This window comes from Scyliorhinus canicula, chromosome 18, assembly GCF_902713615.1.
Source record: "Scyliorhinus canicula chromosome 18, sScyCan1.1, whole genome shotgun sequence".
NCBI lineage: Eukaryota > Metazoa > Chordata > Chondrichthyes > Carcharhiniformes > Scyliorhinidae > Scyliorhinus > Scyliorhinus canicula.
In genome coordinates, this window is record NC_052163.1 from 25,516,633 (window position 1) to 25,540,803 (window position 24,171).

At 45.0% G+C, this 24,171-nt stretch overlaps 1 protein-coding gene across 2 annotated transcripts in view; it reads right to left on the bottom strand.

Annotated features, from left to right (window-relative positions):
* Positions 1-24,171, bottom strand: part of bahcc1b (BAH domain and coiled-coil containing 1b) — a 274,089-nt gene that overhangs the window by 80,136 nt on the left and 169,782 nt on the right. Inside the window, exons 12-14 of one of the 2 annotated variants that reach the window (XM_038777298.1) lie at positions 23,637-23,833; positions 22,459-22,595; positions 19,755-19,886 (exon numbers count right to left, since the gene is read on the bottom strand). In XM_038777298.1, the coding sequence (XP_038633226.1) occupies positions 19,755-19,886; positions 22,459-22,595; positions 23,637-23,833 (466 nt within the window). The remainder of the gene's footprint in view (positions 1-19,754; positions 19,887-22,458; positions 22,596-23,636; positions 23,834-24,171) is intronic. The other variant, XM_038777299.1, reaches the window with a different exon arrangement.

The following is a 24,171-nucleotide window of genomic DNA, read 5'->3' on the forward strand; positions in this document are numbered from 1 at the left end:
GTCGTGGCGCGATTGCAGCGATTCTCAGGCCCGGCACAGGGCTCAGAGAATCACCCCCTCGTCTTGAAGCCCCTCAGTTTCCAGATGTGAGAACCTGACTGTGTGGCATGATGGTCTTGTATGGCTCATGTTACAGTGCACTGGGATCCAGATCTGGTGGGAAGAAAGGCGGACCAACAGTGTCTCCTCCCAAACCAACATGCCCAACATCGAGGCGCTAATCACTCAAAACCAGCTCCATTAGGCGGGGCATCTCGTTTGGAAGCCTGACTCCAGACTCCCAAAGCAATTGCCATGCTTGCAACTCAGTCATGGCAGGAAACCTCGAGGAGGATGGCAGATTTACGGATATCCTGAAATCATAGAATGTGCAGTGCAGAAGGAAGCCATTCGGCCCATAGAGTCTGCACCAGCCCTTGGTAAGATCACCCCACTTAAGCCCACGCCTCCACCCCATCCCGGTAACCTAGTAACCCTTCCAACCTTTTTGGACACTAAGGACAATATAGCATGGTCAGCACACCTAACCTGCACATCTTTGGACTGTGGGAGGAAACTGGAGCACCCGGAGGAAACTCACGCAGACACGGGGAGAATGTACAGAATCCGCACAGACAATGACCCAAACCGGGAATCGAACCTGGGACCCTGGAGCTGTGAAGCAATAGTGGTAACCACTGTGCTTTCCATATCTGGCCGCCCAATCATCCCTGAAGAGGTTAAACATACCCACAGGCTTTGGGACACCCTGGCTTATGACTGACCAAAATGGAGATGGTTCATTCTGGAAAGGCACTGAACACATTGGGAGACTTTGTTGAGAACATGAAGTAAAAGCATCGGGAGCAGCTCACAAACCACCAAACCCTCGGCCAGAATGTTACACTCCTCATGTCCCCCTCCAGTTGATTCTGAGCCCGGGAGAGAGGGAGCATCAAATTGAATGGACAGGATTTATTCTGAGATCCTGCCTTCCTTGACCGGGATGTTTACGGTGAGGCGGGCAGGGTCTCAGACCAGAAGCCCGACAATGCCCCACCTAATGGCCACTGAAAGGCCTTTTCCCCACTGAGCCTCAATTTTTGCCTCGCAGACACGGTTTGGATCTTGGTGCCAAACAGAAAAAGTCTTTAGCCCTACTGTCGATCTCATGGGACATTTCCCCCCCCCCCCCCCAACTGAAGTACAGTCCGGGGACTTTAGCTCAGGTACGGCGTTGCAATACCTCTTCCAGCCAGTTTAGCGCTGTTCCTAGAGGGGCTGGATAGCTGTCCAACGGATTTCTTTCCAAACTTCCCGCATGGCCAGTCCCCCGCCTGCCATGTGTGAATACCAGTGTTGGTGCAACGAGGCCATTAAGTGGGCATTGATTGGGACCTGTAGGCCATCCATGGTCCTTCCCTGCATGGACTTAATTGGGGCAGAGGCAGGAAGGTGTTCATTCTCCTGCACAAATAAATGCCCCCCCCCCCCCCCACCACCAAACTTCTACGAGAGCATTAAATTCTGACCACGGCTTCCATTTTTATTACTGTCTCAATACTCCATCTGTAGTGGATAATCTTACTTACATCTGCTGCACACAGATATCTAGATGTTTCACTCCATGTCAAGCTGGCTAGTAAAACCTCACTGGTGAGAAAAATGTACATAAAATGTTTACACAATGAAAGGAGATGCTGTCTGTTGGACTTGAGATCATTAAGGAGACTTCATTACTGCACAACTGTTAAATCATGAGTTACTGCATGTGAATGTGCTTAGCCTGTATCTGTACCCAAAAGATCTCCTTTAATGAGCGATTTAGGGCTGTTGTAAGCTTGAACCTTTCTGTAAATGGTTTGTAAGTAGGTGGCTGCTACCTACTAAGCAGAAGGCAGATTATTATCAGGTAACGACGACTGCTTAAAGCATGCATTTAATATGCAGAACAAATGATAGGTCCAGGCATTAATTGAAACTTATAGAAATTCTAAAATTGAAGACACCTATCCAGACGGTGGAGCACAATGAGAAACACTTTAACAAATCTTCTGCACTGGAAACATGTGTCAAGTTCCTTTCCAGGCCCAGATCCCACCTGGAGGCAAGCTAATAAAACAATGGGGAGTAAAGATGGTTTTTTTTTTTAAAAAGGGAACAGAATGTGTGCTGTTACCAAGGAGTTGATTCATGTGATTCCCCAAGGCTCTGTCTGAATTAAGTCTGATATTCATGTACACACTGGGAACTTTATACAAAGGAGTGGGTACTGTTGACAGACATTGCCCTTAATATGGCTGACCATGTGCAAAATGTTCTCTCGCATTTCCTGACTACACATTGGTCAATAATAATAGTCACAAAATAGTCACGTGAAAGTGAGCTCCAGCCAGCTGACCCGAGGCCAGGGAGGGGGTCTTCCCTCTCCAGCCACTTGCTGCTGCCCATGGGAAAGGGAGAGAAAAAGCAGAACGGAAAGGATCTGGAACGGATTACTCAGAAGCCGTACAACCAGTGGTCAGAAAGGTGTCACAAAAATTAACAGAGCAGCACGGCTGGTTTGTGGAGCTCAGCTCAACCTCGAAACATTTGACTGTTTTGGGACGTAGTCCAGATTGTGTTCCTCCGGATGCTCCGTAGAAATGTATGATTTATTATCTTTTCCAGTTCCACCTTTATTCATGCCAGTCGCCATGGAGGAGTCAGCGTTTGCTGGTGTGGAATGTAAATAAACTAACCCGTGATATCGTACGACGCTGCGGGGTGAGAAATGATAATGGCACCTAGTCAGGATCTTGTTTGAGGCTCCGACACAGCATCGAAATTTAAAACGTAGTGGTATGTGAAATTGAATTTTAAAAGCTGCATTGTTACCAGGCCAATGTTAATTTTTGTTTTGACCATAGCTGCTCATAACAGATGCCAAAGCTCTGCCTAATAGCCTGCGCATGTTTTGCCTGTACACATTCATACAGTCTGCATGTTTAACAAATCCCACTACTAGGATTTCTTTTAAAAGCTTGGGTGGCAAAAATAATCAAACCTCTCCACTTATACTGTTGATTGCTTCTTCACATAATGTTGCTTAAACGAAAGGCTGCGTTTCGACTTTGCCCCCTGGGCGATGGCCTGGCAGTGTGGATCGTCTGCCCCTCGGGCAACCCAGTCCACTTAATGTAATCAGATGAAAATCATTCCAGTTGTATGATGGCTGAATGATCGGCTCTGCCAAATCACTGCCCAGGCAGTGACGTTGAGAATTATGCTCAATGAGTGCTGAATTGGAGTAATTGGATAAACCAGTTGAAGAACATGTTTGCATTTATAAAACTCCTGGCCATGTCTGTAAGAGGCCAGAACACTTTAAAATCATCAGTGAATCACTTTTGGGTTTAATTAATCTTGAGGTGCAGGCAAGCACGGCAGCCAATTTGTACAGAGCAAGGCCACAGAAAGCAAAGGAGTGAGTGGATGACCAAATAATCGGGCCACAGCACCAGCACATGATTAGTACTTCAAGTATTCCCTCTTCTTTCTTCAAATACTGCATGGCATCTTTCAGTCTGCCTGAGGTAGTTGACAGGGCCTGTTTCTTCAAATAACATCATCTTCAACAATGCGGCACTTTGTCACTACTGCAGTGAAGCACCACCCAAGGGTATCTGGTCAAACCCACTGCTTGAATCCCTGCCCTTTAACCCACAGATGGGAGGCTGCCAACTGAGAGAAGAAGCTGAACTAATACACAAATGGAAAGCTAGGTTCAGGAGTGCACCCAAGACTAATCCATGACTGATGTTGCTTAGGCTTTTTCATAAAGTGCAATTTAGTAACTTCATTCAGCTGGCTCTCTTGGCCGTTCCATCAGGATTCACTCCTAAGAGTTAAATTTGGAATATTAACAAGCTGAGGCAAGGGGAAGAAAACAACCAACATCCATTCTAACCCTTCTTAAAAAAAAGAATATCAATGGTTCTTTCGTAGTTCAGAACTTGAGCATTGCGGAAACAATATTTGTTGAAGCTTTTCATCTTGCACTTATCAGGATATTCATAAGAATACGAATGTCAGGGGAAATCAACAACTTTATACTGTATGAGAAGAGAGTGCCGATTGGTTGACAGGTGGACTCTGATTGGTATTGACATTACCATGGAGAATGCACCAGTTGATGGTGACTGACAGTTAACTGCTAAGTATTGTTTGAAATTTAAACCAGACCATTTGACTTTATATTGATGATGGGAGCCCTCCAATGATATTTTAATCTTATTTTTTGTAACACTCCCACTGCGGAAGTCAGTTCATTTTAACCCCATGTTAATTTTTATGATAAACTACCATCATCCCACATTTCATTCATATAAGATAGTCCTTGTCAAATTCAGTTTCCACGAAAGGATGAAAATCAAGGTTTCCATAACTTCACAATTTGACTACTTCCTGAAGTTTCACATCACTGTCAGTGTTGCTTTCTCACGCGTTATTATGCAATTTTAAAGCTCATTGAGCAAAATAACACGATTAGTACTTCAAATATTAAAATGACTGGCCCTGAATTCATGATACACTCTGGGAGTGAATTTTCAGCAACTGTGAAGTATTCTCCAGGAACCTACAAAAACTCTGCATATTTTCAGAGCAACAAGCCTCAGACCAGATTCAATTGAGACATATATTGCAAAACAATAAATATTCACACAATTTCTTATTTGCTGTGCAACATAGACTTTAGAATTGTTAAAGGTAACTCGCAACCTCCATTCTCATGGAACCTACAAATGAATTACCCAAGCATTAGTCAAATCACCATAATTGCATACTGCCAACCAATATGGAAACTTGCATGTAACCTTATTCCTCAATGGTTTGTGTATTTAATATCTTTTAGGAACAGATCATGCATGATTGGAGTCACTTCTAATGAACCCGTGTTATTAGAGATCATTTGATATTATATGACTGTTGGGTTGAGGTCGATAGAGATCTGGAGAAGGGACATCTTAGTATTTCACTTCCAGCAGTATTTTGAGGTCCACATCCCATTGTATCTCCCTTCAGATGTTCATTGGGGTGAAAATAATTCTGGCAACTTCATTTTTCAGCAGTGCAATGCTCAAGTTAACAAGGGATGAGGGACATAGAATTTGCGATTTTTTTTTTTGGACAGAGGAGATTTTACAAAGGAGTTGAAAATTATGAGGGTTTTTGAGAGAGTAAATATATATATACATAGTAAATAGAAGCAGGAGGCCAGTCGGCCCTTCGAGCCTGCTACCCCATTCCTTATGGTCATGGCCAATCATAGAGTTCAATACCCTGATCCCACCTTCCCCCCAAATCCCTTGATCCCTTTAGCTCCAAGAGGTATATCTAATTCCTTCTTGAAATTACACAATGTTTTGGCCTCCTAAACGTTTTCCCCTTATCCTCAAACTATGACCCCTAGTTCTGGACTCCCCCACCATCGGGATCATTCTTTCTGAATTTACCCTGTCTAATCCGGTTAGAATTTCATAAATTTCTATGAGATCCTCTCGCTCTTCTAAACTCCAAACTCCTAACCGATTTAGGCACCCCTCATATGACAGTGCCGCCATACCAGGAATCAGCCTGGTAAATCTTCACTGCATTCCCTCCACAGCATGAACCTCCTTCCTCAGACAAGGACATTAAAATTGCATAGAGTACTCAAAGGTGTGGCCTCACCAATGTCCTATAGCAAATTATCCCTATTCCTATACTCAAATCCTCTCGCTATGAAGGCCAGTGTATAATTTGCCTTCTTTACTGCCTGCCGTAACTGCGGGAGAATCTAACCTGGTTGCTGTAGCTTCACACCCATTCACCTCTACCTTCTGGCTATGTTGAAGTGTAAGATTCCTGTCCACCTAGCTTTTAGTACATGTGCTTAATCACATTTTGCTGACAGATCTCCATTGAAGCACTCCTGATTTATGTGTATTGTTTGCAAAACACCACCGAGACAAGAGGGTTGATTGCACAAAAAAAAAGAGCAAAGTAAGGCTACAGTTTTATACCACCATAAAATACTTCCTGCGATTCTTAACAGACTTGTTCTTATTAATTTTTCTTGACACCCTGTTTTTAACCCACAAAGGCACTGATTCAAATTGTATTTCCTGTAGATTTTTCAATCCATCGGAGTGTAGTACCATAACGTGAGCTATTTTTGCAACAAAACAAAAGGCTGCAGTGCTTGAGGTTGAAAATCCCCACATGAAAAAGATCATGAAGCAGAGGCAGTGCATTAAAATACTTACTCAGAAAAGGGTCAGGTCACATCCAAACAAACCGCTACTCGCTGACTCCTACAGTACCAGTGGAAGGGCTAGGTCATGATAACTGAACACATATTTGGTGTCAAACAGAAAATTTGTCAAATAGGATTTGACTGTCCTGTCTCTTCAATTACAAAATAGAGTTCTGTGGGGAGATGTGACATTCTTTATGACCCAAGGGGTTTTATACATGTTCTGCAGCAAAGGGGGAGTATGTTGTGAGGCATATATCACCCGTACCCCACTCAAACCTAAATGAGCTATGTGAAACCTCCCTTCCTATACCCTCTCTTGGTTTGTCACGTTGCTTTCCAATTACTTTGACGCCAGCAGATGTAAGAAATCAGGGAAGTGCTGACTTCATCTTTCCCAGCAGAGTAATTATCTTTCAGATAACACCTCCCACTGGTCCTACCTATAAATGTAAACCCTGCTGCTTCCAAGATACAGGAACACTGATCTAAATTGAAACGTTGATGACAAGTAGTAAATGAAGCAAACTGAAATCAGTATGATCGGAGAATCATCTCACGTTCCTTCCTTTGCCAGTGTGAACATTTGTTCCCTCGCTTCCCCTTCCCCACCACAGCTTTTGGTCCCTGGCCTTCCTTCACCCTGTTCGATCTCCCTCAGCTGACACAGCACCTTTCTTGGCAGCCAGTGTAACTACACTCTTGTGAATATTATGCAGGAGACACACATTTTTACAGAGTGACAGGCAAGATACAGCACTTCACCCTGACATTTCATTCAGATTAGTAATCCAACTAATAATTAGTAAAAGCAACCGAATCAGGGGGGTACATTTTCCAGACCCGCCCACCGCCTGAATCGTCACGGGCCGGGCAGACAGATCGACGCACCAATGAAAGGTCCGTTGACCTCGGACGGGAAGTTCCGGCCTCCGTATAGGCGGGACTGGAAAATCTCGCCCAAGCCTATGGGTTAGACTGTCAGACAAGGTTGGAATTTGAACTTCTGTTCATGATCGCAGTGCCCCCACTGCAACTACAGGGCTGTTACATATTCTTAAACACATTCATTGGCATTGCTTGTTATTGTGCTCTTACATAAGCTAATTAGCAATAAGGAACAGAAATGAAAAAAAAAGCACAGAATGAGAGAAGCCGGTTGGCTTATCAAACGTTGCGCTCCCACAGATCACGTGCAACGTGCCTGATGGTGAATGACTCGACCCCACTGATTTAATTTCCTGCAGAAAACTGCTCCCAGATCCCCAAAGGTAATCAAGCAGAACTCCAGCATTATGATCCATTCCTGTATCTGCAACATTCAACTGTGAGCTGCAGCACCACAGCACAACCACGCATATGGATTATTTAATCAGTTCAGTCTTTCATTCAGTCTATTGTTTCCAATTCTGGTGCTAAGTAAACATTTGACAACTTTATTTGAAGTAAGCTCACCGATGCCGTATCTGCTTGTTAATTTTATTTCTATTGCTCTTCCATGTTGCACTCCCGCTCTTTACTCTTGTCGCAATTTCGAAGACGGTGAAGAGGATTTGTTCGAATCAGACAGCACAGGGGGAAGCCACCCCATCCAATGTACCTGCCCCATCTCTTTTTAACTGCTGTCCTATTAGTCCCTCTCCCTATTGCTCCATCTCCATTTACCTGCAGGTTTTTACCTTTAAGCACTTAACCAGTTCCTTTTGAAAGATATTATTGAATCTGATTCTGACACTCTTTTCAGGTAGTGCATTTCCAACCATAATAACTTGATGAGTTGAAGTCCTAATCACCCTTGTGGTTCTTTTACCAATTACCTCGTGGCAGGCGTTATCTCTCAATAATAAAATATTTCTTATTACATAATACCCTAATCGAAAGTGATTACATTCTTGAGTGTGTTCTCGTAATGAAATGTTGGGAAGTAGAAATGATTTGAATCTTTCCAATGGGAGATTTGGAATGTGCCGCGGTGCTGTGAATGATATAGTCAATCTCCAGTGGGCAATGTTATCAAGTGTTCAGGAATGCAGAGCCGGGTGCTTGCTGTGTTCAATCGCTGTTCAATATTTGAAATGAGCATTAAACCCTCAATTTGCATTCTCAATAGGCAACTGGCTGTTGCACGGACACCTTGTTGAATCAGAAGCAGAATGTGTGAGAGCACGTCACAAACCATATTGGACCTTTCAGGGGATGTTTTCCGCCTGAGGAAGACACTTTGTTCTCCAATTTCTGGAGTAACGTCTTTTAGTCGCTTAGTAGTGCAGATCTTTGTTTGGGGGTGGGGGGGGGGGGGTGCGGTGGGAGATGGCTATGTTATTGTGGGTTTTTGTCTTTGTTTGGATCTTTCTGTTTAAAAAAGTGTTCAAATCATAAATGCCGTAATAAAATATTTTTTTTTTTAGATTAGGTCAGAACTTGAGTCTTGCTGGAAAAAGAAACATACTGTCAAAGCTTTTCCTCTTGCACTCATCAGGACAGACACAAGGGGCGGGATTATCCCCTAGCTGGCGAAGCGGGGGATGGCGGCAGAATGGAGTGGCGTGAACCACTCCGGCGTCGGGCCGCCCCTTCAGGGGCTAGGCCCGCCCCGGAGTGGTTGGCGTCCCGCCGGTCGGCGTGAAAGGGGCTTGGCGCCACGCCAACCGGCGTGTCAGCGCATGCGCAGGAGCGGCAGCGCATGGTGGCGTCATCCCCGCGCATGGGCAGAGGGATTCGCTTCCACACCGGGAATGGCGGAGGACCACGGTCTCCAGTGTGGAACAATTGAGTGCCCCCACGGCACAGGGCCACCCGCAGATTGGTGGGCCCCGACCGCGGGCCAGGCCACCGTGGGAGCACCTCATTGGGCCAGATCCCCCCGCGACCCCCCCAGGAACCCCGGAGTCCGCCCGCGGCGCCAGGTCCTGCTGGTAAGGGACCTACTCTAATTTACGCCGGCGGGACCTGCATAGAACGTGCGGGACTTCGGCCCATTGCGGGCCGGAGAATTTGGTCTGCCCCGGGGCTCATTGAGTCGCGCCGTGCCCCACCATTCTCAGAGGTGGGCGGTGCGACTCACAATGTTTTGGGGACGCAAGAATTAGGAGGACGGCGGGGGCGGGATTCACGCCGACCCCCGGCGATTCTCCCACCCGGCGGGGGGGGTCGAAGAATCCTGCCCAAGAATACCAAAATTCAAAGGGGACAAGTTTTTTTAAAATTTAGGGTACCCAATTCATTTTTGCCAATTAAGGGGCAATTTAACATGGCCAATCCACCTACCCTGCACAACTTTGGGTTTTGGGGGCGAAACCCATGCAAACATGAGGAGAATGTGCAAACTCCACACGGACAGCGACCCAGAGCCGGGATCGAACCTGGGACCTCGGCGACGTGAGACAGCAGTGCTAGCCACTGTGCCACCATGCTGCCCCAGGACAACAATTGATACTACATGTGCAAAAGAGGTGCTGAGGAGTTGACCAGCTGACACTGATTGGTCGAGATGCTGTCATGGCAAACATACTGGGGAACTACTGTTCCTCCGTGCTTTTGTTTCTTGGAAAAAAAAGAAATGTTTCGGCATATTCCTTTTGCCTACAGAGGATGGGTCCTTGCATATGAATGTGTGTAGCTTGTAGCAAGCGTAAGTGAGCTACATTGCGGGCCCGAGTGATAATCTTTACACTGGTTGTTAGTGTAATTTTGAGCACACTTGGCATTATTCAGCAAATGCTGCCCAATTGCGGAATCACATTTAGCGTTAGAACTGTTTAGGCAGATCATACTCAATCAACCCTTGCCTGCAAAACTCAGAACATAATGTCTAATGTTAGATGTGATTCCATGATTGGGCAGCATTTGCTGAACAATGACAAGTGTGCTAAAATTATACTAACAACCAATTAAAGATGATTAGACGGGCTCGCAACGTAGATCAAATACGCTTGCTCGAAGCTACATACATTCATATGCAGGGACCTGTACTCTGCAAGCAAAAAGAATATGTCCAGACATTGAGCCTTTTTGAAGTAATAAAAGCATGGGGGAAGGACAGTTCCCTAATGCATTTGCCATGGCCATGTCTCGACCAATCAAAGCTGACTTGCCAACCAATCCTTTTAACTTGCAATATAAATTGTTGCTCCCTTTGCAATTTGGTATTCTTGCAAATCTGTTCTGACGAGTGCAAAATGAAAAGTTTTACCAGCACATCTCTTTTTACAGCAAGACTCGGGTAACGTTTTTGTGATTGTGTCAATATAGAGGTAATAGACACACATGCCGTGTGCATGACAATGTCAATGTCATAGCAACTAGAATACATCCCTGTCACTGCAACAGCATCTCCCATAAGACAGGTGACAGCCAAGAACCATCCGGTGGGGTCTGGATTTCCCTTGCTACTAGTCTAGATATCTATGTTGCTGTGGTGGTTGCTCACATCCAAAACATGCTACAGGAGTCGTGGTCAAAGAGCAATATAAAAGTTCCTTGTGCTTCAACTAACATCTATTAAACTGTATCTTTGGAGAGTACAAACACGTGGCACAAAATCTGGCCAGTTCAAATACATGACAATGGTCCTAAAGCATTTACTTGTTAAAAAAAACTTGAAACAGGCAACTAAGCACTATTAACCCCACAGGCGCGTATATTATATCGCTGGTTATATATCACTGGTTATGCTCATTTGAAAACTGACCTGAAAATAACATCTCATCTGCCCAAATTCAGAAGCCGCAAGAGTGAACCCTTTGTCTTCACTGAGAGATTTTTGTTGTTGAAAGAAAGCCTTTTGCTTTGAAGGGAGTTTTACTTCTGCTGAGGGCAGACGGGTTCAAGCTCCCCCACATAATCTGGGGCTCAGAAACATCAGACTGAATGCAATCAATTAAATTTTAATTATGAGGTTTTCACCACGTCTATGCCACTAGAATTCACAAAGGCAGATTCCCCATTCTTATCTCCCCTAGCCAGGGCCAAAGTTCAGAGGCTGCTCGATCATACAACTTTCTGGAGCAGGTCTCCGAGGAGTTCGCTCCATTAGCAGGTTGAGGAGAATATTCCAGGTCAGGCTTCTTTGTGTCTCCAATACAAATTACTACTGAAATACAACAAAAAAAAAAGAGACTATTGTAGCTAGCTGCTTGCTCATCCTGACAGGCTTTCCTTTGGGAAGATAGTAAAGTGCTACGCAGAAACACGCTACTTACACAGTTGGTTAAGGATGGCCATGCCATTCTGATAAGGTTTTTCAATTAGTCATATCGAGCACTTCTACATTCATTCTCAGCGTGACTGCACCAGAACTCACTTCAGGTAACAGGATTGATAAAAGTTCACAGGCACTCCCTTTCATACATTGTTTCACAATTCAGATTTGAGGCCACGCAAGAGGGTACAAATAACAATGAGCAAGTGCCAAAAGCCCGATGGTACTTGTGTACCTCACATGTCAAACGTGAAGCACTAAAGCATGGGTATGGGTTTCCACATCTCGCATGCCAGGGAAGGACCTGAACATGGCCTTCTGGAGAGGTTTGACCTACAGAATACATGCGTTAAAGCTACGGCTTTTAGAACGATGATATTTAATTCCTGGGTGGCAACAAGCCAAATTCATTCCCAAAACATGAACCACAAGATTTTAAAAAGAAACTACAAGGCCTGGAATGTGCTGTGACGGCTTTCAACCAACAGCTAGATTTGGGACAGGGTAGAATTTTTACCCATTCCGTGGGCTCTGGCCCTACCACGCGTAGTGAGATCAGGGGGCAGCATATTTTGAGCTGGCTCCAGCAAGATTTTTAATGCTCTGAGCAACTGGTTATTTCTGTTAGCCATACGATTGATTCAATTGGTCACCCCTGTGATCCACTGCTAGAGGAGAACTATCCATTGAAATGCAAAATGTGCCCAGTATCTGTTGGGATCAGATCCAACCACATCTGGGAGCATAACTGGCAGATTGGATCAGCTTGCCACTCGCTTCTTTCTGTGACAACCCCACGGACGGGGACAGACATAAATTACTGGGCCCAAGGGCGACAGAATCCTGAACAAACCAAAAAAGCTGCATACGCCCAACATCTCATGATCAGGGGCAGTACGGTAGCACAAGTGGCTAGCACTGTGGCTTCACAGCACCAGGGTCCCAGGTTCGATTCCCCGCTGGGTCACTGTCTGTGCGGAGTCTGCACGTTCTCCCCGTGCCTGCGTGGGTTTCCTCCGGGTGCTCCACAGTCCTCCCACAGTCCAAAGACGTGCAGGTTAGGTGGATTGGCCATGATAAATCGCCCTTAGTGTCTAAAAAGGTTAGGAGGGGTTATTGGGTTACGGGGATAGGGTGGAAGTGAGAGCTCAAGTGGGTCGGTGCGGACTCGATGGGCTGAATGACCTCCTTCTGCACTGTATGGTCAATGTTTGTTCTATGATCCCACCTCAAAAGGTTTGCCCAGTTTGCACAATTTTCATGCTTTCACATAAAAGGCATTTTTAGACAAATGTGTATGAGTGGGTTTTGTGCTTGCGTGGATTAAAGATTCATGTCTTTACCATCCTTAAGCACCATTGGAGAATGATAACATTTTCATCTCCCATGTCTGATGTGGACTGAAATGCAGATACAATGTCTGACATGTTGGAAGTTATTTCCTAATTTTGCACTAATCAGTACAGCTTGATGTATCTTGTTAGCTCTGAATCAGGAGCGGCACAGTGGTTAGCACTGCTGCCTCACAGCACCAGGAACCTGGGCTCAATTCCGGCCTTGGGTGACTGTCTGTGTGGAGTTTGCATGTCCTCCCCGTGCCTGCGTGGGTTTCCTCCGGGTGCGCCGGTTTCCTCCCACAGTCCAACGATGTGCAGGTTAGATGGATTGGCCATGTTAAAATTACCCCTTAGTGTCCAGGGATGTGCACTTTAGGCGGGGTTGTGGGCCAAGGTAGGGTTGCTCTTTCAGAGGGTCAGTGTTGGCTCGATGGGCCAATTGGTCTCCTTCTGTACTGTGGTGATTCAATTCAATTTAATTTACTTTGAGGGAAGGGGATGAACTGAAACTTTATTTTAAATCTTTATACCATTCTGCACCATTTAAAAACTTTTCTCAAGATTCCCAACTCATTCTTATGCAACGAGAGCAAATCACAAGCTTTGCCATTGATACTCACAATTTTACATATGAACATACAAATTAGGAGTGGGCCACTCAGCCCCTCGGGCCTGTTCCGCCATTTAATAAGATCATGGCTGGTCAGATTGTAACGCCAACCCCACATTCCTGCCTACGCTCGGTAACCTTTCACCCCCTTGTCAACCAAGAATCTATCTAATTCTGCCTTAAAGATATTCAAAGACTCTGCTTCTACTGCAAAAAAGAGTTCCAGACACTCACGACCCTCTGAGTGAAAAGATTCTCCTCATCTATCTTCAATGAGCGACCCCTTCAAATTGGGATTCCTAGTTCTAGATTCTCCGACAAGAGGAAACATTCTCTGCACATCCACCTTGTCAAGACGCGTCAGAATCTTAACGGTTTCCATCAAGTCGCCTCTTACTCTTGTAAACTTTTGTGGATACAAACCTAACTTCACCAACCTTCACTCGTATGACAACCTGTCCTTTCCTGAAATTAGACTAGTACAGCGCTTCCTAACCTTTTCCTTTATGTGGACCATAGACCGTCATCAAAAGCTTTTGCAGACCACAATGTGCTCAAGCCATTTTAAACATTATTTTTACACAGCTGACGGGAGTCAAACATATATACCAACGGGTATTAAAAATGCAGCTATTTCTAATAGATTACGATGCACACTCACAAATACATTGCTGATTATATTACATAAGGATGTCGGTGAAGCAAATTGCATTGCAAACAATAATGCAATAATCGATTATGATACATACGAGGTACTCATAATTGTATTATTATTTCCCCCATGGGCCACAGTACTTTTACAGACCACCAGTGGTCCATGGACCACAGCTTGGGAGCCACTGGTCTTGTGTTCAAATGGACCCTAAAAAAAACCTGATATTGATTTATTTTGTTTGCTCCAGTTTAGCCATGTTTTCAGGGCAGCATTCGACTCGACTCTGCCCACAATAGTTCTGTTGCCTGGCAGATTGGGACTTTCCAGCAGTTGGATATTTCCACGGATAATCGTTGTTTGAATTGCCCGTAGTTAAGTACATTGTCAAAAGGGATTCCTCCCAATCAGCTGCCCCTCCTTACAGTGGTTGCAAAATTCCCTCTACGTAGAAACTCAAGCCAACTGAAACTAAGGGAGGAAATCCAGAAGTGCATCCTCGCTAATGGTGATCTCAGGTTAGAAATACAGCATTACCATGTGCTAGCTCTATCTCAGCAACCACGCTGCACTCAAGCTTAGCAACGCGCTAACAAAGCAAGAGGTCGGAGTCACATGAAATTAGACTATCTAGCTACGAGTTGGAAGTAGCACAATATGAAAATTATCTGCAAAACAATAGTTAGTCCCAAATCTTTTAATAAGGTAGTTATGACCACATGTAATGAATACCAATGAGATCCTCAAAAAATTACCTTGGTGGTTGTTAAGCTGATGCTTCAGAATTTCATGATTCAAAACAATTTCCAAATCATCTCAAGGATTGTAAACCATTATTGGTTGGAGGCTGTTTTAGAATCCCGAACAAGGTTGCATTTCTTGACAATAAAATAAGTCATTAGTCATTCGATTCTGTGATCTAATACTTACTGAGGTTTTGCTCCCCCCCCCCAACTATTTCTTTTGACAAAGTCCCCGACTGGGAAACCAAATCATTTGTTCAGCTTTAATGTGATTGGCCGTTTGGTACAAATTGTACTGCCTTCATTGAATCAGTGAGCTTGATACATTGCATACACCAATCACTTTGCTGACTCGCAAAATAAGCCTGCTGTGTTGGAGGGGAGGGGGGTGGGTGGGGGAAGGGGTGAGAAAAGAGGCAATTTGTACCACAACAGGTCGGATTAAAGAGGGTCTTCCAGTGTGGGAATGCACAGATAATGAATTGATAATTAGTCCCTGTGATAATGAGCACCAGCACAGCGTAACCAATGGTTTTTATCTTCTGCAGTGTCGGAGGCTTTGCACAAGTTTGGACTTTGTTTCCAAGTTGCTGTGCGGTGTGTGTTGATAGTGGACTGGACATGTCTCAAAAGAGTGAAAGACCTTTTGTTTTTAAATTGTAACACCCTTTCTTCTAAATGCTTGTTCTCAAAATAATCTTCATATTTGAGATGGGCATATTAATGTTCAAAAAACTTTGACCACAATGAAATGTACAAAAAATAAAGTTCCCTGAACAAAATTTGTGACAAAACTATTGGAGCTGGTGTAAGTACACTTATACGTAATTGTTAGTAAGTTAGAATGAAAGTCATAGGTATGAAATAATCGTGTGTTTTGGAGATGCCGTGGTCAAGCACAAATACAAATAGCATCCTCAAAGACCTCAGTTTAAACTTATTCTCCTTCAACTGTGTTGAGTGTTTTCTGTTGTTCTCTCTCAGAGTAGTTACTGGTTTGCTGTGCAGAAACATTCACGTTAATTTATTTTGTCAGCAGCACTCCTTCTCTGAACGAGGTAAATGAAGTTTCAGCTCTTGGTCAGAGCTGAAAGTCTGCAAAACTCAACACAACAACAACTACTTGCTTTTATCTCGGCATTCGGCATGTCATAGAATCATAGAATTTACAGTGCAGAAGGAGGCCACTCGGCCCATCGAGTACGCACCGGCTCCCGGAAAGAGCACCTCACCCAAGGTCAACACCTCCACCCTATCCCCACAACCCAGTAACCCCACCCAACACTAAGGGCAATTTTGGACACCAACGACAATTTATCATGGCCAATCCACCTAACCTGCACATCTTTGGACTGTGGGAGGAAACCGGAGCACCCGGAGGAAACCCACGCACACACGGGGAGGATGTGCAGACTCCGCACAGACAGTGACCCAAGCCGGAATCGAACCTGGGACCCTGGAGCTGTGAAGCAATTGTACTATCCACAATGCTACCATGCTGCCCATAAAAATTTAGAGTAGCCAATTATTTTTTTTCCAATTAAGGGGCAATTTAGCGTGGCCAATCCACCTTCCCTGCACATCTTTGGGTTGTGGGGGTGAAACCCACGCAGACATGGGGAGAATGTGAAACTCCACACAGACAGTGACCCAGGGCCGGGATTTGAACCCAAGTCCTCAGCGCCACAGTCCCAGTGCTAACCACTGCGCCACCGTGCTGCCCTTTAAACAAATTAATTCATGACATTTTGGAGCAATTTTACAGTAATAATAATCTTTTATTGTCACAAGTATGAAGTTACTGTGAAAAGCCCCTAGTCGCCACATTCCGGCACCTGTTCGGGTAAGGTGGTACGGGAATTGAACCTGCGCTGCTGGCCTTGTTCTGCATTACAAACCAGCTGTCTAGCCCACTGAGCTAAACCAGGGCCGGGAATCGAACCCGGGTCCTCAGCGCTGCAGTCCGAGTGCCATCCAATGCGCCACATGCCGCCCATGAGGGTCTATTAAGACAGATTATTCAACATCTGGGCCAAATAGGTAGGTTTTAAGCAGTGTTTTAAAGGGAGAGAGAGGGTTAGCGAGGTTTAGGGAAGGAAGGCTGATGTTGAGAAACGTCAGGAAGAGTGTTGGAATTAATAGCCATGAACAGCAGTGTGTACAAAGAGCAACTCAAGCACTTATCCCAGGTGTGACTGAGATAAGAACCAAGGTCCATAGCATTTGCACAACTGCTGACCTCTGACCTTCTGCAGTTTGTTCATATGGATGTGCTGGAAGGATCTGTATACTGACATCCTTGTTGCCTAGCAACATAGATCAAAAGTAAATTTTATTGTTATTCCAGGTATTTGCGCACATTCTCTGACATCAATAAAATTGGAACAGGAGAAGGTATTTTCTGCCTATCTGAGTAAGTAAGGCTTGTATTGATTCCTCTGCAGACTTCAGCCTAACTAATCTGGCAATGTAAACATTCATCAACTTGAATTCTATCAGCAGTGGAATGGGTATCCAGCGGCTCACCTGTCCATAGGCCAATGTAGCCCTTCAGGGGCCAATTACTTCCTCCTGCCACTGCTGCAGCGGGGAACCCTTTCATGTGGCAAGGCCACCAGAGAAAGCTTGGCAGCCTGACTGTGACATGGGGCTTAGAGTGCCTCCTGTTTGGGTGCTCCGAGCCCACAGGGGGCCTCCCCCCCCCCAATAGTAACCCTCACCCCAGCCTCCCAATTGTGCCCCCTCCCTCCATCTCCTTTGCCAGAGCCTGCCTGACTGGCCCCGGTAAAACTGCCTACTTGCATCTGTGTCCGCCGCCCAGTGGCTATCTTTGTGGTGGACTGGCTGCTATTCCAGTTGTGGCCACCACTCCTGGTGGCGACGATGATACTGGAGACCTGCTGGCATTTGACTTGCCAGCAGCTCTCGGGAAGACAGGACTTCTTCCCAGATGGGGGCAGAAGCTAACACCTGAGCAAATTAACAGCCACCGGATATCAGCTGGGACTTCCCGGCCCTGCGGAGGCAAGCTTGCTCATGACTATTCAAACGGGCGTGGGATGGGAGGGTGGGGCACAAGGGGAAGAGTCTATTTGATCAACACCCTTTTGAGGTGGCATGACTTCTCAAGTGGATTGTGGAAAGCCCTAGAATATGATCCATTTAAATAGCCAAGAGAAGGGGGGGTCTGGCAGAGGAAGTTCTGCTCACACTGTATGATGTGCCAGTCAGACCACAGTGTACTATGCCAGTAATGGTCACTGAAACTAAGAGTAATAATGAAGCCAAAGATGCCGTTCAGAAATGAGCCACACGTTAAATTTAGAGCATCAGGAAATATGGAGTAAGAATGGAAAAAGGCGGACTTTACTGTCTGCAAAGGAGTGGTTAGAGACGTGACCTTTATAATAATAAGAATAATCTTTATTGTCTTACAGAAGGGTATGAGATAGTCAGTGATTTGGAAAAGATGGACATTGAAAGTTACTTCAAACTGAGAAAGTAGGACTAAGGGTCACGGGTACAAACCAGTAAAAAACAAATGAGAGAATGTTATATGCCAAATAAAATGTGATCAACACAGGAAACAGACTTCAGGGTGGAAAAGTGGAGAAGAAATTCCTGGAATGGATGAAGAAACAATTAGATGTTCAGGACAGGGGAACTGTTCTGAATAGGTAAGCTGAGATACAATTTGGAAATTAATAGCCCCAACCTTTTGTGATTTAAAGAGGGGATCTAGTGGAAAGAATCTGAAGGTGTGAAAATCATTTTCACGTTGTAAAATGCAAAGAAAACACATGTGCTAAAAAAAATATCTAAATCCTTACATTAATCTGATCCTTACTTGCAGGCTGTTTCCGCCTGTAAATTAGTAATAGGTCAGGAAGCACTAGCACTTCAGTCGAATGGAGCTCCACACTGCTCGGAAGCAGGACAAATTCCACCTACTCTGTCCCTCAGCAATTACTTCTTTCGTCAATTGCAGGTGCATTGCATTGGCATTTCAGCAGCTGATGGCAAAGTAACAGCAGCAGTGAGATGAGGGCGTCATGGCCTACCCAAAAAATCTGCTTGTGGTGTCCAGCATCCGCAACATCAGTGCTCATTTTAATGATAACACAAATTCAAAGCAGCTTCTCACTGGTTGTTGCTGGTGAGATCGGCAGCTTGGGTATTTTGCTGGAATGCTTCAGATGCATTTATTTTGCCACTTCTGACGGGTTGAAAGGAGTTTGAACTGGCGACTGCCCTAATGATTTGAACGGACTCGATCTGGATTTTCCAAACTCTGTATTTTTGTTTCATTTAAGTCGACCTTCTGGCTGTTATATTCCAGAACTGCAAGCTGTTATAGCAGGAGAGAGTTCCTAATTTTCTTAATTTCCAAGCAAGTTCCGATTCGAATATTCCACCATTCTAGGCTGAATGAAAAGAATGACTTGCATTTATATAGCGTCTTTCATGGCTACAGGACGTCCCAAAGCACTTTACAACCAATTACACACTTTTGGAGTACTGACACTGTTGCAATGTAGAAAATATGGCAGCCAATTTGTGCGCAGCAAGCTCCCACAAACAGCAATGTGATGATGCCGAGGAGCATCTGTTTTTGTGATGTTGATTGTGGAAAAGACGGGTCAGGACTCTGGGGGGGGTAACTCCCTTGGTCTGCGTTGAAATGGTGCCATGCCATCGTTTAAATCCACCTGAGAGACAGGTGAGGCCTCAGTTTAATGTCCCATTCTAAAGATGCACCTCTGACGGTGCAGCGTTCCCTTGGTACTGCACTTGAACGTCAACCTTGGTTGTGCCCCAGTGCGACATGAATGAATAACTTTCTGACTCAGAGGTGTGAGTGCAGCCACTGAGCAGCAGCTGAAACAGCTCGAGTGCTTGAGAGCGTTCTGAATACACCACGGGATGGAAATTCTAAATCAGTAAATAACCACTTACTTTGCCTTTTTGCTGTCACATTTCTCCAGTTCGCTAAACTGTCCAAGAGATGACAGGACGGTGGAAAGATGTTTGCGTTTTCGTGGTCGCCCCGGCCCCCGCCTTGCTGGGCTTCTTGAGTTTTCATCTCTCCTATCAACCGGAATACAAATAGAACTATCAACGTGTCATCACCAAATTTCACCTTATCTTTCCATGTACGTGTCTCCACATCAGGCCATTTGCCAACAGGTGAGCTTGTCTGGCCCACGGCCTTTTCTATTAAATGATGCTTCACCGCGATTGTCTGGAAAAAGGAACTATTTGCTAAATTGAGATTAATTACGTCCATTGTTTTCACCATGTGGTGGTGTAATTTGCCGTGCTTTAGTTAGTTGCTGAGGAGAAAGTTGATGGCATTTTCCCAAGCAAAGAACAACATAGTCCTGACATCACATCCTCAACCACTTGCGAAGCCTGCCATACACTTTGACAGGCATAAGTATAATATTTTTTATATGATCTTTTTTTTCCCCTGAATGCAACTCAAAACTCCAATTTACTCCAGATAATTTTCACATTTAGGCTGTGTTTTCTGTTTCAAGGGCAATCGCCTCATGAAATTTAACCGGCAGATGGAAACAAAGCCAGAGACTTTGACGTCACGCAATGAGCCAGCAATTTTCCACTAACATTATACCGTAACAGTCCATAAATGATCAAATTACGACAAGGTAAGATGCATCCAACCCCATGGGTAGGAAGGTCATTGGCAAGTCTGGTAACAAGCCCAAGATATTTAACAAACATTTGATGAGAAGTGGACGGCACAGTGGCTTGTACTGCTGCCTCATGGCACCAGGGACCCGGGTTCAATTCCGGCCTTGGGGCACTGTCTGTGTGGAGTTTGCACATTCTCCCCGGGTTTGCATGGGCTTCCCTCGGGTACTCTGGTTTCCCTCCACAGTCTAAAGTTGTGCAGCTTAGCTGGATTTGCCGTGCTAAATTATCTCTTAGTGTCCAAAAAGATGTTTAGGTTAGATTAAGGGGTTAATCGGATAGGGTGGGGGTGTGAGCTTGGGTGAAGTGCTCTTTCAGAGGTTTGGTGCAGACTCAATAGGCCGAATGGCCTCCTTCTGCACTGTAGGGATTCAATGAAGTGTATTTTCTGTAATGTTGATTACTATACAGGTAATGAAATGTAGCAAAGAATACAACATGGCTGTACCTCATTCTCCAAACGAGCTTGTCAAACAATTACAACTGCACTGGTGTAAGTTCACGCATGAAGAATGGCCACCTGGGAGGAGTAGCAGTGGATGATCGATGCCCACGGAAGTGCAAGCCAGCAGGAATCATCGGCTTTAGGAGCGGGGGAAATAAAATTGGGAAACAACACTGAACGTACGTGTCGAGATGCACAGGGCATCGCAATGGTCTGGAACTGGCTAGTGGGTCTTTCCCTGTCTGCCATTGTTGTAGGTCAGTATGGGGCATGCGTTTTCCCAGGTTTTCCCACCTTCTCCTGAAAGGATGTGTGGCTCAGTGTTCTCCAGGGCCACTGAAAGCCTCCGGATGTCATGCCTTCTTTCTGCATGAACTGCAAGGCAGTGGCTCAGGCATCCAGTCCACAACCTGATCATGTTGCCAACTGATGCTCACATTTTTACAGCACTGATCAAAAGCGGGGTTCCTTGCTAAGCTAACCCTCCCAAGCTCTGCCACACCAAGGCCAACTGGAACAATCTTCTGTCACGCACTTGATAGCTGCGAATCCAACTTTGCGTGATCTTTCTGATCTCAAAAGCTCTGCATCACACAAGGTAATGCATTCACTCCCTCAATTGGTGCTTGGCTAACTGAAATGATTCCTGCTGGCCTGCACTTCCGTGGGCATCGATCATCCACTGCTACTCCTCCCAGGTGGCCATTCTTCATGCGTGAACCTACACCAGTGCAGTTGTAATTGTTTGACAAGCTCTTTTGGAGAATGAGGTTCAGCCATGTTGTATTCTTTGCTACATTTCATTACCTGTATAGTAATCAAATATTCTTGAAACAATTTCAATGAAGCACCTTTTACCAAGCGGGTTGTGACATTGTTCTTCTGAGGTGTTTGTTCAGTATAAAATTAGCACATCTCTCACATGGTGACATCAGCTTATTTGATGTGGCTGCATTGATAATTTCTTCCTCGACCTCCCAGCTACTCTTGCCAAAACAGCCCTGCATCGCATGCTTTCATCATTTTCTTGCCCAGTTATGTGAAGCAGGATAAATTATGCTTGTTGGATCAGAGCCTTAGCCACGCTGCTGTTGTTGTGCAGACTGCGCTCTGCACACAGTGAAAATACACCTGGAACTGGCTGATCGCTGAGTGAGGCGGTGTAGCAGCCAGCGATGCAGCCTGTTCAAATGTCCAGAATGGAGCTGGGAGTCACTGGGAAGGAAATTAAGGATGGAGGGTTGGAAATATACTAAACTGGAAAAGTGAAGATGGAAAGATAAAAGCCGAGTTGAACACAGTAAAGTCTTTTTTTAAGAGGAATGCGCCTGATCTTTAGAGGATCCGACTTTTTAAACAATCGGCAGATAAAAATTGGATCAAAACACGCGACAACCATGGAAAGCAGTTTGCTGGAAGCTATGTTATATTCTATCTGAACAGTATGTCTGATTCCAGCTCTATCACATGTTTAAATGGATGATAAGAGGTGGCACCCACTCGTGATCGTGTCTCCTTTGAAGTTTGGCCAGTTCTCGTTGCTTTTCCTTGTAGCGACGCTGTAGCTCAGCAAGCCTCATTCTCATCTCCAGCTCCTGTGTGTCCATCCCATCAATTGCAACCTTCAGAGGACAAACCTTGACCGTAAAAAATCAATGTAAAAGAATAAAAGGATTATCCTACCAACTCAAAATCACTTTGGGTAATTATTGGTATGTATTTCCTCATACTATTTTTCTCATGAGTCTAAAAGTAGCTCTCTCACGTTTTATATATATATATAATATATATATGTACGGCAGCTAACGTATCACTGGCTTTACTTTGCACTCATTTTTTAATCTAAATTTAAACCCTTCCTGCATAAAAGTCTTCCTTTCCTCATGAAGTTGGCACATAAAGGATAAATAAAACACCAGTAATGCTAGTCCAGTATCAACTCTCTTATGCCCAATTGCGTGCCTTGACCCTGAGTTAGACATAAATTAGTACTTCAATAAATTGTCCGACAAATGCTGCATGTTAGCTGACAGCATAAAATCCAAATCAACTCTTTTCCAATTGTTTTACATTTGTCCCTGGATTACATTGCTGCCATTCACAGCTGCTTCACATGGATGTACAGATGAGAATATGAATGCCAACTCTTTAGTCCTGGCAAAATTAGGACTGGCAATACTGTATTGTCTCGGTCCATGCTGTGATTTTAACCTCCTTTCCTTATTTGAGTGGACTCAGCACAAAGAAAGTGGTGTAGGTGCCCAAAGATGGGGGAGCGGAATTCTCAGTCGCTGCAGCCGGCCAATGGAGTTTCCCATTGTGGGCATCCCCACACCGTCAGGAAATCCTCAGGAGCGAGTGCGCTGCCGGCGAAACGGAGTATCCCGCCGACCGAGAATCCAGCCATCCGTTTCCCCAATGTGTGAGACTCTCTGCCGTATGTAAACCGTGGGAGGTTTTGACCCAGAACTTGGTTCCTCCTGCAGTAGGGTAACCAATGGTCCAAACTCATGCAGGAAGAATCAGATGGGTGAGGTTCAGGAAGCCTACCAAGTGTGCGGAACCTAACATAGCAAGGAGCTGCTTTCTTCATCCTCTATTGGTGCAGAGCGTAACCCAGTGAAGCTGAGGACTAGTGGTGTTGGGCTGGATGTTACAAAATGCGCTGATAAACTTACCGTCTCTGCCTTTGGACTCCATGAGTACTTCCTCCGCAAATTCAGCACCCGCGGGATGCGCACTATGTAGGACCTGCTTGACCCTGTGTCAGTATGGGGGTCACCCATTTCAAGGGGTACTGCTTCCACCAATGAACGGGCAGCAGCAATGGTTGCAAGGCTTTGTAGATCATGGGTGAGCATAGCCTCATCGTCTCCTGTGTACGAGAAACATTTTCAGATTTCATTAGCACCGATGCACACTATCCGTTGCAATACAACCTCATTGCTGTCGAATTCCAGCTTCAGCTCTCTCTCGCTCCCCAATTGCCCAAAAGCGGTGCAACTCACAAATTTTCAAGTGCCCCCATGTTTACCCTCAGCTTCTTCTCCTGCCTAATTATTTCAAGCAGTTCCTTCCCAACTCCTCTTAATTTATACCTGTTATTCCACCGATTTATTTTTATAGGTTATCCTTTACTCGTTCCTATTGCTTAAAGAACTGCAGGAAGTTGCATAAATGTTTGAGAGAAACTGGTCTGGCAAATGAATGGGC